Source organism: Taurulus bubalis (genome assembly GCF_910589615.1).
Source record: "Taurulus bubalis genome assembly, chromosome: 14".
NCBI lineage: Eukaryota > Metazoa > Chordata > Actinopteri > Perciformes > Cottidae > Taurulus > Taurulus bubalis.
The window spans coordinates 15,251,348-15,266,634 of NC_136602.1; the positions used below are offsets into that span (position 1 = coordinate 15,251,348).

Sequence of the window (15,287 nt, forward strand, 5' to 3'; positions counted from 1 at the left end):
ACCTGCAGTATATTGAAGCACATACATTTCAAGTTTTAATCTTGCTTAATGCTTAATTTAGGGTAATGATGATGCAAACAAGAAAATATGGCTTTAAGCCCATCTTAATTGAGGGTAATCATCTTTTCGTCATGAGAGATGAGAGGATACTCACGGGTTGTAAGGCTAAAAGAAGTTCATTCAGAGGATTGGTTAGGTTGGTGCCAAAGATTATGAACCCAGAGCTGATGCCCGCAGAGTGGAGAGCTTTATCCAAACTGAAACACACAATTGTTTATATATCTCCAGCATTACACATTAAAAACATATGCATACAAATATCACATTGTCGGCCTTAAGAATTATGGTGCCACAACACATACTATGACTTACTTTGAAATGAACAAGGCAACAGTGAACAGCAGTGCAACGAGGATAAAGAAAATGCCCAGCAATATCTGAAAAAATAAATTAAAAAAACATCATCAAATGACATTACCAAACAGTGATATGTACTCACAACCAAAGGCGGGATCTACACCCATAGTGAACCCCATGACTAAACCCCACCAAAGGAAAGGTATGTTTACAAAGGCATCTCCAGGGTCAGCAAATATAACCTTTCCGTCATGTCTTTCGTAAAGGAGAGACCATATGGCTTGGCCAGCCACAGTTTGGCACCGGTGCCTGGGGTGACACGGGGAAGCAATGGCACAGCCCAGACAGAGGAGGGAGGTTGCAACCAGGGAGGCACAAGGTGGAAGACAGCCAAAAAGGCAATAAACCTTATAAACTACTCGCATCCAAGTGGGCCTTCAGAATATATAATACAATATATTTTACCAGCCATAGTGATGAAAGGGCACACATATGGTTTAAATATATCATGCTATTAAAATATATTATGTCGCAGTGATTTATAGCACAATATAAAAACCCAATCATTCAACCAAATTAGCTTTGACCAAAAAAAATGTTGATATAATTTCTCAATGAATCATCAAGCAAAGCATCAATTACAATCAGGAAACTGATAATCATCACACGTTTGTCTCCCAATCCAACCAAACAAAAGCAACAAGAAGAGATTGTCTAACTTTGTTATGCAAACACCGCTTGGATATTAAAGCGTCAAATACAAAGCAGAAAGGAAATAAAATAATGATTCAGGATTTATTTTCATATCTTAAATGAAAAGGTGACAAAGTATATTGTAACAAAGAGAATGGCATTATACATTACTTATCGTAACAGCTCTGCTTGTAAAATAATTTGTGAGCTCCAAGCAATCTTTAACTGTGTATATACGCATACTCAATAAGTCATTTTCGCCCACCACCAGGGTTGATATAAAAAGGACAGCAGGTGTTAGAGAGACGGTGGTGTAACTGCTCTGGAGGAATCACAATCATTTGGCTTATCACTCTACACCAGTGCTTTAGCATACAGTAAATAAATCTCCCAACTCATTACAGTTTAAATTTGAGTCTAGGGACTGTCATTAGCAGCAGCCCCCTTGGTTAAAGACAAACTGTTACAGACACTGATTGCAAATGTGTGTGCGTGCCTGTCGTGCAATAAAATACTGGAAAATAAATAGCAGTGGGAAAGTCAAATCTAAACTCGGAGAAAGACGTTTGATCTCGTCCTGTCCTCAACACAGAAAATGTGATGACAAATAGTTTGACTGTGCATTGCCATTGCCATGCCGCGGGAGAGCGGGAAAAAGGCAATGTCAATGTAAATGCCCAGCACATCCATGTTCACTATGCACCTAGATGTGCATGAGGTTTGGGTAAAATAAAAACATGAATAGGAGAGTGTGGGGAGTATTGCAGTGGATCATTACGGTGTCATTTTTGCCAGTCCCATTACTCTACCGTGTTTTCTGTGCCGAGAGGTTAAACAGATCTGCAGTACAATAAAACCACTAATACTTTTTGATTGTCTAAAGTTTGGGAGAATAATTCCTTTGTTTATGACTCACCCCTAACACATTTAAACCATACTGGTATGCATTTACATTTTTGGGAAATTGAAAAATGCAATGATATTGACGTCAGACTGACTACAAAGATGCTAATGATCACAGCTGTTGCACTCTAGTAACAAAGTCGTTTGAGATAAGGATACAGTCAGTTGATTGCTGGGAATATGCAACTTTGAGGGATTTTATTTTGTTTTTTTCACGGAACTGTGTGAGATGGTTGTGTTCAATGAGTCTCTTGGATGCATCTTTTCAATAATGTTGATGGTTTAGGCTGCCCTAACTACTGTAGGGAATTGAGTGAAATGTCAGTTTATAACTGATCGATGTGATGTGTGCAGAGGAATTCAATGGTGTATGGTTATTTTGGGCTGCTGCTGGTTATGTATGATGTAGTTATAGAGATCAGGGGTACAGAATCAGTGCATCATATCTCGATGTTTGTACCAACCATGTCATAAGATAGTACTGCTTTTTATCTTATACAAATTATGTTGTAACCTATCTTCTTTTTCAACCCCCTTTTGCAAATTTGAAAATGGGAACAATGATATTGAAATAGCATAATGAGGTTCAACGATTGGTTGCCCAAACCCAAAAGATTTAAATTAAAACAGAAGTTTGTGCTTGCTGTGGTTTATCCCTGGGGGACCATGACATCCTGCCTGAGAAATGTGAGACTCCCTGAGAGACTTCAGAGTAACTTAGGTGAAGAGACTACCCGTGGGAATCGTGCAAATATGCGGATGTGTAAAGTAGAACTAAAAGTAAATCTAGAGCAGTCCAGATTAGAATTTGAGCGCAAAGAAAACTGTTAAGGGGGAAGATGTTGAAGCTGAAAAATGAACACAGACATGATACTTGCCCAAACAAAAGTTCTTAAACTACACAACTTTTAAATAAAGAAACACAACATTAGCTGTGGTAAATTGTGACGTGTAGCCGTGACCTACATCAACCTTATAAAAAAAATCTATTAAACCAAAGACCGAACACAAAAGCTACATTTGGAAGATTATATACAATTTACAGACGTTGACATTTTTTGCCTTAGCATACAATACAGCTCCTTTCGGACATGAAGTTACTTTTGTTATTGGAAGCCAATTACATAATGCAGACTCACCTTGATCGGTCTGAGAGCACTGCCCACTTTAGTGCAGCAGTTCCTCTCTGCAATTTCCAGGTGTCTCCCCCTGCGCTGGAGGACCTGCAGTTTGCCCTCCAGCTCCTGCAAGTTGTGTCTGTCCCTGGAGGAGAGGGGACGTCCATCTTTACACTGACGAGACAAACAAGGAAATAAGTCAAGAAATACACATATGCATTTATGTCCACTTGTTACTTGGCATAGTTATAAGCAATATCAGGGTATTTAAAGTAAACAGCACAGCCATTATTAGATATATCTGAAGATAGACAGGAAAAGAGGAAAACAAAGGATGACATAGAGCTAAGGGACGCAGGTTCAAACTCAAGCTTTGAAACGGTAAGGCCTGAGCTCATGGGACGCCTGCTCTACCAGGATATAACTAGCTGTACTTTTTCCTTGTAATCTACTACATATTTGATCTTTAATCCAGCCATTCCTAGTATTCATTAAATATATAGAAGAGGAATGACAAATGCACTGGTCTGTCATTTTCAACTTCACATTGTCTTTACTTGTGTTTCCCTGTTTGTGCTGCCTGCATTTGAGGGGTTTGTTGTTAAGGACAACCCTATCCATCTATAATTGCATGCAAAGACGGAGGGTAAAGGCAGAAAGATAAAGGGGAGGGACCGAATATGCACTCATTATACACCGGGGCAAATTCACAAAAGAATTGCGAAGAAATCGCGACTACTAAACCAGCACAAATAAGACAAAAGGACATTTTCTCAAAGCACCAAAAAAGGTTAAAATGCAGCACTGTGCTGACAAGAAAAGCGTGTCTTGGTGCTCCTATGCTGTGTGAACATATTTAAATTATTTAGTACGTTAATATTTTATATTAATCAATGCAAATGAGCCTCATTTTAAGAACAGTCCAATCCAGTCCAGATCTGCTTTAATAGAAGCACGTAGTTTCAGTGAAATTATTAGCGTCTTCATAAAGTTGCAGGTAACTGAAGTGCATTTATAAGTGTATGTAGGTGTATGTAAATCATGTTTATTCTTTTACAGTCTGAAGGTGTCTGTTTGCAAACGCCAACAGCACTGAGATATTAGATCCCAAATTTGGTTTCTCTCCACCACGTTTAAATTGCCTGAACCTTTTAGAACGGCCTCTGTACCTCGTTGATCAAGACCTGTAGCTTTGAGTCTGAAAATGTCATTTCTTTTTTCTCTCTACAAATGTTCTTCCGACTGTGTTCTTGGTGCAAAGACAACATTTAAACTTTGTCACATGGATGATTGCAATGAGACGCTTAAAAAGGGCAAATTGCCCACAGCTGCAAAACTTTATGCTCATGTTTGTGCTTTTCTATCATTAGCGCAATACTTTAATGAATCGGACCTCGAGCCGTTGGCAATTCATAATGCTATCAGTCGCCGCGATCCATTCTTTGTGAACTTGCCCGACAGTGTAAAAAAGAAACAGCAAGCATTCTAATATTGTTTAATATAATTGTTGTTAATTAATCTGTAGATAATCTATCTTCCCCACTCTTCTTGGTTTTTTTCAATTAAGATATTACATGACGTGTAGATAATCTGCACTTTGCAGTAAGGTCACATATTGTAGGAAGCATCGTGCGAGTGCTTTGTGTAATTTGGTGAGACCAACCTTGGCTTTCAGCTTTTCTATCTGATGCTCAACATCATCAATGTCCTCTGTGTTCTCCAGGCGTTCATACACCACGCTCCGTGTGCCTTTTATCAGATTCAAAGGCAGCACAGACATACCGTATGCCTGGAAGACAAGTGCAAAAACTTCCATTATAATCACACATTATTGTCAGAGTGAAATGGCACATATGGCACGTGCATCCACCCACACATACACATACACATGTCTGCCTGATGACAAACAGTAAAATGTATGAGAAAACACACCCAGCGTATCATATGGTTTCTGGCCTCCCGGGCTATGTCATTTTTGGTGGTGGGAAAAAGATTAAAATGGTGGAATCTATAATTGTGCTGAGGGTTATTGGTGAATTTGCTGCAACCATTTTGTGTGAATATCACTGCCTCATATCACTGTGAAGCAATTTGCAGCTTAACAGTGCCCCCATGTGATAGCACCATCCTCTATCCAGGATTTAATACACTTTTTATAAGGAGAATTTTAGAGGGAAAAATCTGGGTTAGATGAGGGGGCTTCAAGGTGTCATCAATATTGAATGACATGAACTGAACACAAATTAACTTTTCTTTTCTATTAGAGGTACATACAATGTATAAATAATAAACAATGATAGCAACACACACACACACACACACACACACACACACACACACACACACACACACACACACACACACACACACACACACAGTCAGCAAAGACAGAGAAAGAATATGAGCACAAAAACTCAAAAGACACTTTCATCTATCAGAGGGCTTCAATCTCCATTTGAAATTTAATTAAAAAGAAGGGACATCTCTGATACCAGGAAACAGTCCAATCAATACAAGTGAAAATAACAGCAACAGGCCGATGCTTTCTGGCTCTCCCTTGTGCTGCCTCACTTCATCCAACTTGGAGAAGTGCCATTATATGGGCTCATAATAAAACAAAGGGCCCGTCAGCACAAATCAACTTTCAGCCCTGTCAAAAGGATCTGTCCACTTTATTCTATTTTTCAAGAGGGGAAAAGTCAGAGCCTGGATTTTTCTAAAACAACTTTTACTAGTTTGTGAGTGTTAGGTAGCATTAAGAGAGTCGCATGGGATACTAAGTCAGTCTAGACTATTATTAGTCTCTGCTGTGGATTTCTGCTATGGGCGAATGTCGCCTCCTGCAATGAATCATGGAGCTCTTAAGGCCGGAGCATGTCCCGAATATCAAACACACTCATAAAAGGAAAACCTGTCTTAGATCCCAAGAGAAACATCTTCCCTCAAATGTGCAACTACATGGGGGAAATATAAAGGAAAGAAAAAACACAGGTGTTCGTCTGCTGTGGTTTACATTTCTTGCTCACACATAATCATGCATGATCATTACAGTTATTTTAAAACCCGCTGTGGTCAATAACTACCAGAAATAGCTTGGAGCAGGAGCAGGGTGGGTGGGAGTGTGTGTGACTCAAAGTGTGTGTTGATTGAGGGGGGAGTTCCTGGCTGAAATCATTCAGTGAGAGTCATGTGAGGGTGAGAAGAGGGATAGCTAGATGGACATTGGTCTCCTACACAAGACTCTTCTTTGTTGCTCTTTCTACTTGTGATAGTGGAGGAAGAAGGGGAGGAGGAGGAAGAGCACTCCACCATACACAAGTTGGCTTTTAGATAGTTCAACAAATTTGAAATAACCAGGCTAATCTGCATTTAAAGATATAACATTTAACACATTCCCATAAATCCTGCAAGTTTGGCATTAATGCCAGATAGGCTGGTTTCACTAATGCCATTTGATGAATAGGACATTTGGCCGGGTGAAGCGTTAAACAAGACAAGCTCTAAGAACCTGAAATGAGAGGGTAATTAGGGGTCATAAGGGTCATGAAATCACACTCACTCCTCTCAGAAATTCTGGTTCAGGCTACGATTTTTACAAAGGAAGTATTCAATGTCTGTAGGTTGTGCAGACTGACGATCGATTTACATATTGAGGAATTGAAGAGATGAAACTAAATGTTCCTTTTTTCCACTAAAAATGTGTTTTACAATTGAAAAATAACAAAAACAGCCTCAACTCAGCACCCTTCGTCACATTTTCTGTATGTTGGTACATTTGCACATTTTAGGAAATTTTCCCCATGAGATGCCACCACTCAGCTCTGTCTGGTCCCTTGTTTCACATGCTGGTTAATCCGGGATTACACGTGAACTATACAATCTCAGACATCACATAATATCCGTAGCGTTTAACGGCATCCTTTGCTTTACAGTCAGTTATGGATCCATTTGGTTCTTGTCACACAGAGATTGGAGCTTCACTCCAAAATATTGACCATATTTGATACTAGGGTACTGGATAAAGCTAACATGAAAGAGGCAGTTCCCAAAATTATAGTGTGCTTGGTATCACTAAGAATGTTGAGGGGACAGATCTGTGGCTGATGCTTGCTTATTAAAAAGGGCACATTGCTCTCGTAGTCCCAAACTGAAAGGAGGACCTCCTCTAGTGCAGCGCAAAACTAATCTAATGGTTCAAGATTTGATTGGCAGTTTGGCATGAGGGCTCAATGTTATATACTTTTTGCTCCGTCTTCAGACATCTGCTGGTTTTTCATTATGTGTTGCGTTAGGTTTTGTAAATTGCTTGGTCGTATTCTACTTTGTTTTAATGTGCCTCTTGTGTTCACTCTACCTCTGCAAAACAATCGTTGATATTTTCATTTTGTCAAACTGAAGAAAATGCAATCTTTTGGGGTAAAAGACAATGTGCAGATGGCTCACATTCATTCCCACCAGAGTGATGAGGATCAATTCAAATGAAAAAGTAACCGAGTCTGTTGGGTATTTTCCCTGCCTCCATCTCCAAGCAAGAGAGGTTGCTTCCTCTATTCTGAAGGCCTTGACTGTTATTATAAAGGTGGTCACTACTGCTAAAGTGGTATGAAGAACGGACCACAGTATGGTGACATAATGGTATTTAAATATTTAAGTGTTATTTTAATATATTTTAATATCTAGTTCCGGCAAATCACAAATTGGAAGACAGGGAGGCGTGTAGAGTGCAGGGCTGGTCAGCCTTTACTAATCTCCTGTACAAATAGGGGCCAACATTGAATGTCCATGAAATACATAATACATTTTATACTATAGCTATATTCTACAAATTAATCATTTGTTCCAATCTGAACATGCCCTCAACTGACTGATGTATTTCTCAATTATTAACATTCATATATCTGATTGTTCACCAACTGTGATTAGATGATGCAACAGATACTATGGGCATGAGGCTTTGGGGAACTGCATTCTGATTGGTAAAATGTGTTTTAATGCAGGCCTGCATTATTATTGTTCTTTGACGGCATCCAACTTGTATTTTCTGTGATATCCTTCCAGCAGCTGCACAAGAAAGCTCAGCTCCTCCTGCGTTTCTGCTCCTGATTTGTCCAGGGGCTGCTGGATCTTGCAGACTGTCATTTGCTGTTATAATGTTTTAAGATGATAGTTTAAAAAGATAAGGAATACTGTGATTTGAAAGTGGCCAATGAAAAGAGCAGCGCATACTTTGCACACTCACACTTGCCCTATGCTGAACCCAATAATATTACTTTTCATGTTTAAAGGTTTATCATTGAATCCCAGTTCGGCCTAAATAGTGCTTTATGATATGTTTCTTTGTCTGAGACTGTGTGTGAATGAAACATTAAAAAAGTATTATTTTGAATGAACAAATGTTTTCGACAAAATAGAAATCCAACTAGCCCAGTTATGAAAACCTCTGCCATGGTTGACAGGCTTCCCAGGCTGCCTCCAACCTTTAGAGCGCTTGTTTGGGTTTCTGAAGAGATTGTACTAAGTTTGACATATAACCTTTACGGTGTTGCAGTAATCTTTCTGTATGATATGATATAATATTTACGTTTAGTTCCTGTCCTCAGTTTGGTAACAGCAGGTTTGGTTTGTGTATTAAAGCACTGTGTGTGTCACCAGGAAACACAGCACTCTTTTGAATACGTCAAACAGTCTTTTTCCATTGAGTTTTCTACAAGAGTGTGGAGTCTTTATGAATCTTTAATCCTTCAATGTAAGTTCTTTAATATTGGGTATATGCCAATAGCTGCAGAAGTGCAGAAGAAGGCAGAAGTTATCAAGTTACTCAGTCAACATTAATTAGTGACACCTGCTGCCTGTGATGTTTTTCATTTAAAATGTAAAAACCGCTAAAGACACTAAAACTGAGAAACTGCTAGCATAGATGCACTTTGGGTTGTTCCTCTCTTATTTGTAAGTATTTAGCTTTTTGAAAGTGCTGAAAGAAAAGTTAAAACTAGACTAAAAAAAAACTACTGCAGTGAATCACATACGACGTAATTTATTCCAAATCCAATTACAGAGCTCTAAACTTCAAACTTCAGTTAAAAAGCGGTAAAGACATATCAATTCTGAAATCTAATTTAAAAGTAAAACATAGAAGTCAAATAAGCATCAAATGATTGAAGAATCCTAAAGTAAGTAGTGACACCCCTCTGATTCACTCAGAGGCCATCTTCCCAGGTCAATCTCAGGGCCCGTGATTAGATCAACAGACATTAATCTTCTCAACTTTAGTTCAGCATCAGCGTCTCATGGCTGGCAATTTAAGACAAGAGAAAGTTAGGTCCACAGCAGACAGCCATGAGAGACATAAGTCAATATGCGAGCCTAGCTTTTAAACAAAGTCAAAGGACTTCACATGATGCATGAGCTTTAAGACCGGCCTGATTGGTCTCATGTCATCACTGCTGGCTGCAATCAAATAGGGTGGGAGATAATATAGAGGGAATATGAATCTGCAAACATTCCAGATGATGAGAAGGAAATTTACCATATTAATAGATTTTCATTATTGAATACAATCCACACCATTAAAAGGTGACTGCTTGAGTATACAGTGATGATGACTATTCTTCTTAAAGCCAATGTAAATCTAATTAGCTATTTGAAATTAACATGCTTTTTTAAAAGGTAAAACCACTTGTTTCAACTATAGACAGGTACCACAGGGTAGCCCAACCCAACCACTGGTTTGGGACCTGCTAGTACTATCAAATTCATTAACAGGTTTATAAAACAAGCTACAATACCACACAACAACTCAAAACACTTAAGTGAGTAAACAGAGTAAATGATTAATCATATTCAATTGATATATACCGGGGGAAAAAAAACATTAACTTTAATTCTAATTAACAGTGCAGAGATTCAAATAGTTGACAGAGTTACTAGCGTTACGAGTACACATACAGTCTGTTTGTATACAATTGAAAAATTAATTTAATGTATCTGTACTGAAAGTATAATCCCATTTTGGTTTGAGCTGTATGTGATATATTGTAGTTAAAGGACTTACACTGACCTTAACAAAAAAGTATACTAAATGTTGCATTAGTGGTGAATTTACTGAATATCACTAGCATTTAAATTGTAACGTCATTGGCTTAAGTTTAGTAGAAAGTTGCACACTCAAAAAGTGCCTATTTGCTTTTTCAAGGTGTCTCGGTTTGAATTTGTTTATATAAGAGAAAGCACCATAAAGGTGCTATAAAAAGCCAAAAAGGCAGTAAAAGATATAACTTGCTTCACTTCATACTCATTTTAAGTGCACTAGGCTGCAGTGTTATATACTGTTTACATCACAAATTATTTTGCATTAAGGCTAGATGGCTAGTTCCGCACAAAGAGTAGTGATAAATTAGCAAGAGTCCTGGACAACATTTCCGCTGCTGCTTATAGCACCTGTCACTTAGATTCCATTAAGTTAATCAGGCTTAATAGTAACACATGGTAAAGAATGATAAATTACACAGCTCTATATAAATATAATATTTGTAGGTCGCCACTAAGAGAGTTTAGCAGATTAAAGACAGAAGAGAGAGCAAATAAAGTAGATGAAGAAGATGACGAGCGAGATAAGACTTTCTGCATTTGTGTCTGTGAGGATAAAAGAGGGAGGGGCAGCCGCTGTTGTTGCCCAAAGGCGCAAATTCTTTCATTGGCTGCATCAAAACAAGGAACATCAAAAACAAAGACACACTGGGAGTTTTGATTTCCACAGGGCATTCAGAGTCAATATCAACATGGGGTCAGTGCAAATCTGAGCATACTTCCATACCGAAAATGCACTCAGTAATTACCCACCCGGACCGTGAAAAGCAAAGTGAGAGAACGGTGGATACAATCCAAGCTGAGATGGATTATATGTCCTAAAGCAAGATTGGTTCTACAACGTACTTGACTAGGTTGTGTATTATTCATTAAGAGCTCCACATTCAATTGTTGTGTGATTTGTCAAAAAGAAATCTTTCAGCTCAACAGAAACTTGATAGATTGGGGTTGGCTGTCACTTTTACTCTCACTCCCTGGGTTGATACCCGAGTTGGAATTTTTCCTTTTTCTCTCCAGCAGCCACTATTCTGTGTTACTCCCACCCTAAGACCAGTGCCACCCACTCCGGGGAATATTCACTGTCTAATCATCACGATAATGGCTATGAAAAATGGACAACATTAAGAGTTGTTACAGCACAGTTAATTTTTCTGATCTAGTAAAAAAAAAAAAAAAAAAAAAGAGGAAAAACTGCAGAATGCTGAGGCAATCAAAATATAGGCATATATTAATGGACACTGAGGTGTATACTGTATATATACAGCTGATAAGTGGTTGAAAGGCCGGTGAAGGGTGCAAATACATCATGCAAAAGTCTCAAGTGAACGACGGCGGTCTGAGTCATTGGAGCAATCGAATGCCAGACCTCTAAAATCACAAGGCATTACCAATACAGAAAGGCCACTCCATCATCAGGTACATCTCAACCAAGAAGATTGGTAACCATTTAGACCAGAAGAAACTTTTAAGTAACTGCACTGCAGTTCCAATAATATTTCACAAAACCATGCATTATCAGCCATTAACATTGAGTGAAAAATGGTGTTTTAATCTGTCTTCATACTTCAAAACATAATATATGTCATATGTCTCAATAAGTAGAGGTCATATTAAGGGCTGGAAACATTTGGACATCATCCCATTGGAAGATTAGCCTTAATTACTGTGCAGATATAGCTCAGCTGAACACATGAAACAACATCCAGCACTTGTCGAAGGGTTCCAACTCACCGTGTATGTGATCACTGCCAACATGCCAATCAAGGTCAAGGAGCTGATGGAGAAAGACAGAGCAGGTAGACCATCTGCAGGGGAAAAGACAAGATGGCCATTAGAGCTTTGACCCTGGACTCTGACAGAAATAGCAATGGGCTCTTTGCCAAATGGTCAAACTATCTAGAGCCTACTTTCTCCTGTGCACTTGGACGGTCTTTCATTCAGCTGTTTGTTGTAAACTGTCAAACTCAACATTAGTTGATTATTATTTAGAGCATAAATACTCTCAAGATTCTTCTAAAATGTCTTTGCCACACTCTTGTAGAAAACTCAATGGAAAAAGACTGTTTGACGTATTCAAAAGAGTGCTGTGTTTCCTGGTGACACACACAGTGCTTTAATACACAAACCAAACCTGCTGTTACCAAACTGAGGACAGGAACTAAACGTAAATATTATATCAGCAAGCTAATGTTAGCTACTGTTGCTGTGGTTGGCAGACATTTAGGATGTTAAACATCAGACATTTGATGTGTAACTATCTTTATATATATAGCAATTCTAATGAGTTGATGTGCATATATCGTATAGCAATTCTAATGACAGTAGATGGATACTTAAAAATAGTTAGTTTTCACTAATTAATCTAGAGCTGTCTAGAGCTTATCCTGACTAACCGAAAATGGTTTCTGTTGTTTCTGAAAATAAATATTGTGGGTGAGTTGTTAAAGGACACTCCACTGCAAAGAAGGTCAGATTGCTCTTCACGCGGAGAGTTTGTACTATTACTCAGCCTGTGAAAAGTTGTACATCTTCCGTGGTCATAGGGAAGCTTTGTCAAGTCTGAAGGAAGAACCTTAACGATGTCATAGTGATACTATCAGGGCAATCCCAGCTTGGGTTTGGGGAATACACATTTGTATTAGAAAGTCTGTATTTCAAACTGGGAATAGATCTTTAAAGAAGAGGGGATTGACCAGGTAAGGAGGATTTTAAGGGGTATTACGGCAAATGTAGGCTCTAGAGTGTTGAAACTTAAACCAAACTAGCTAACTTTTTATATGCTGCGTCATTTTGATGATTCTTCTTCTATTTTTGTACTCGTCTTTGTGAGTCCCTGGGTTTTTCCTTGGTAAGGTGGTGGCAGATATAAAACATCTGCAAAGACAGTAATGATACCACATGTCCAGATATTAGGAACATATGTAAATGTAAAATTAGGGTTTTATTTATTTAGGTGAACTGATCCTTTTAATGTCTTGAATGTAGCATTGGAGCCCAAGAAACCGTTAAGAGAAACATTCATCCCCTCAAACAGAATAACGATAAATTCTAGAAAGAATAGTTTTGCATCTCAACCAAACCACACAGCTGAAGCGTGGAACAAAGCCGATCTGGAACTGCAAGGATGCATCTCTCTGCTAATGTTCTGTAAACTCTGGGAATCAGTTCCTTGACGGAAAGTGGGACATGTTATTCACAAGGACAAGGATGAGGCATCCTGCTGGTATTCTGGTACTCCTGGGCTTAATGAATGCACTGTAGCAAAGTCTTCTCCTGGAGACACATCTGGTCACCATTTGTTGTCAGCGTTGCCATTTCATACATTGATCATGATCGGTTCTTGAACAGCTGGATCTTTCAATGCATGTAGGTTGAGTTGATGTGTGTCACCTTTGATTGAGGCAGAACGGGGACCACACACCGGGCAAGGGCAACAGTAGGTGTCACACCAGCTGGAGTTAGAAGACAGGGATTGATGGAGAGACTGATTGCCTCTATCCCGTCAAGATCCCACCTGTTCTTGGGTTCCACGTAAAAAGCTACACAGTTGTCCTGTTATAGATATCCCGCATCCTCACAGCAGCGACTGCATAGTGGCCAGCCCACCTGTCAGTATGGACATTGGTGGCTCTCCACTGGCCTTTCTTATTGATAGTGGCATTTGATATGGGTCTATTAAGTCAGTATTCAGAGCATATATAATTTGGGTTTTTTTATAACATGCATCACATTCTTTTAGAGGCATTTCACAAGCAGCAAGGCAAAGAGGTGGATAATGAAGATAAATGACACACCTGCTTCCTATTGTATTGTATGCAAAAATAAAACTTTGAAGTCTGACAGCCGGGTTGAACATTAACATTTGAATACATGTTTTCTATTCCCATTGCGTTTGGTAGAATAGACAATGGCTCCATGTTCTGCGTGGAGAACATTGTGTCCATGAACTCCTCACAAAGCAAAGGATAGATGTTTGCTGCCACTCTTTTTGGTTTCTTGAGCAGATTTTCCAGGGATTAAACAGAGGGAATATTGTCTATTGTCGGATTTGCTTCCACATCTGTACAGATTCGATTCCGACAGAAGGGGAATGAGGTAGCTCTTATCTCACAATGCATATAGCCCTTCAGGTTTGTGTATATGCAGTGTGACTGCAACAATAATCACATTCAGACTTAACAGCATGTGGAGGCCAAAGCAAATTTAAGAAAGTTATAAGATAGTTGCTTATTCTCTTTGTGTGGTTAAAGCTAAAACAGTTTTATCATTTGTGAAACGGGGATAGTTAGACCCGTTTTTACGAAGATATTTTGAGCATATTGTAGCTCTTACCTCAAAGTTGAGTAACAAATTGAGGGACAGCAGAAAATGTGAAACGATCAATCTTTTCAAGATGAGATCGACAGCGTCACTTGAACTCACTCACCATGAATCTGTCAACTGAGGCCTCAAATGCATTTAGAAAAAATAAGAGCCTTGATTCTTACAAATGCTATTTAAAACTTTGTAAGCTAAACTAAATTTGGACTATGTCTTATGTATGTACAGGGTGGTTTGATTAAATAAAAAAGACTAAATATGCAAAATACTAAATGTCACTTTCATTTTAGAATTGAACAAGGTGTTCTGAAGGCAGGTCAGAGAAAACTAAAGATAATATAAACATAGAACATACTGAGTTTTCAAGAAACAATCCTTGATAAATGCATAGTTCTGCAAATATATTCCTATGTCGTCTCATTTATGATCACAATGCAATGTTTCAACCCTAATTATTTCAGATTGGATTAAAAGACCCCATCCAAAAATGGAAAGAACATTTGGAAACATGGTATGTTTTTGTCACTGGTCCGGAATAAAGTAAGATTTGTGATACTGCGAATGCACCACAACAAGCAAACCGCTTGATAACATGTATTATTTGTCTCTTGTTTTGTATCTTTTCTTAATTAGTCTATTCATTCTTTGTTTATTTATTCATAATACCAGCAAAGGGACAGATTTAAGAACTATCTCACCACTTCTGTAAACACAGCAGTTCTCAAACATATAACAACTCCGGGCTAATATTGCATTACAGTCCGATTGATATGGTTTAGAGTTGCTCATACACACACGTTTATTTGTTCT

The 15,287-nt window shown here is 38.5% G+C and overlaps 1 protein-coding gene across 1 annotated transcript in view; it reads right to left on the bottom strand.

The window, feature by feature from the left end:
* The window catches only part of lmbrd1 (LMBR1 domain containing 1), a gene marked incomplete at its 5' end in the record, with an annotated part of 53,387 nt that overhangs the window by 16,314 nt on the left and 21,786 nt on the right, over positions 1-15,287 (bottom strand). Inside the window, 5 exons of the mRNA XM_079230013.1 lie at positions 155-257; positions 373-437; positions 3,093-3,245; positions 4,735-4,860; positions 11,889-11,962. Coding sequence (XP_079086139.1) covers positions 155-257; positions 373-437; positions 3,093-3,245; positions 4,735-4,860; positions 11,889-11,962 — 521 coding nt within the window. The remainder of the gene's footprint in view (positions 1-154; positions 258-372; positions 438-3,092; positions 3,246-4,734; positions 4,861-11,888; positions 11,963-15,287) is intronic.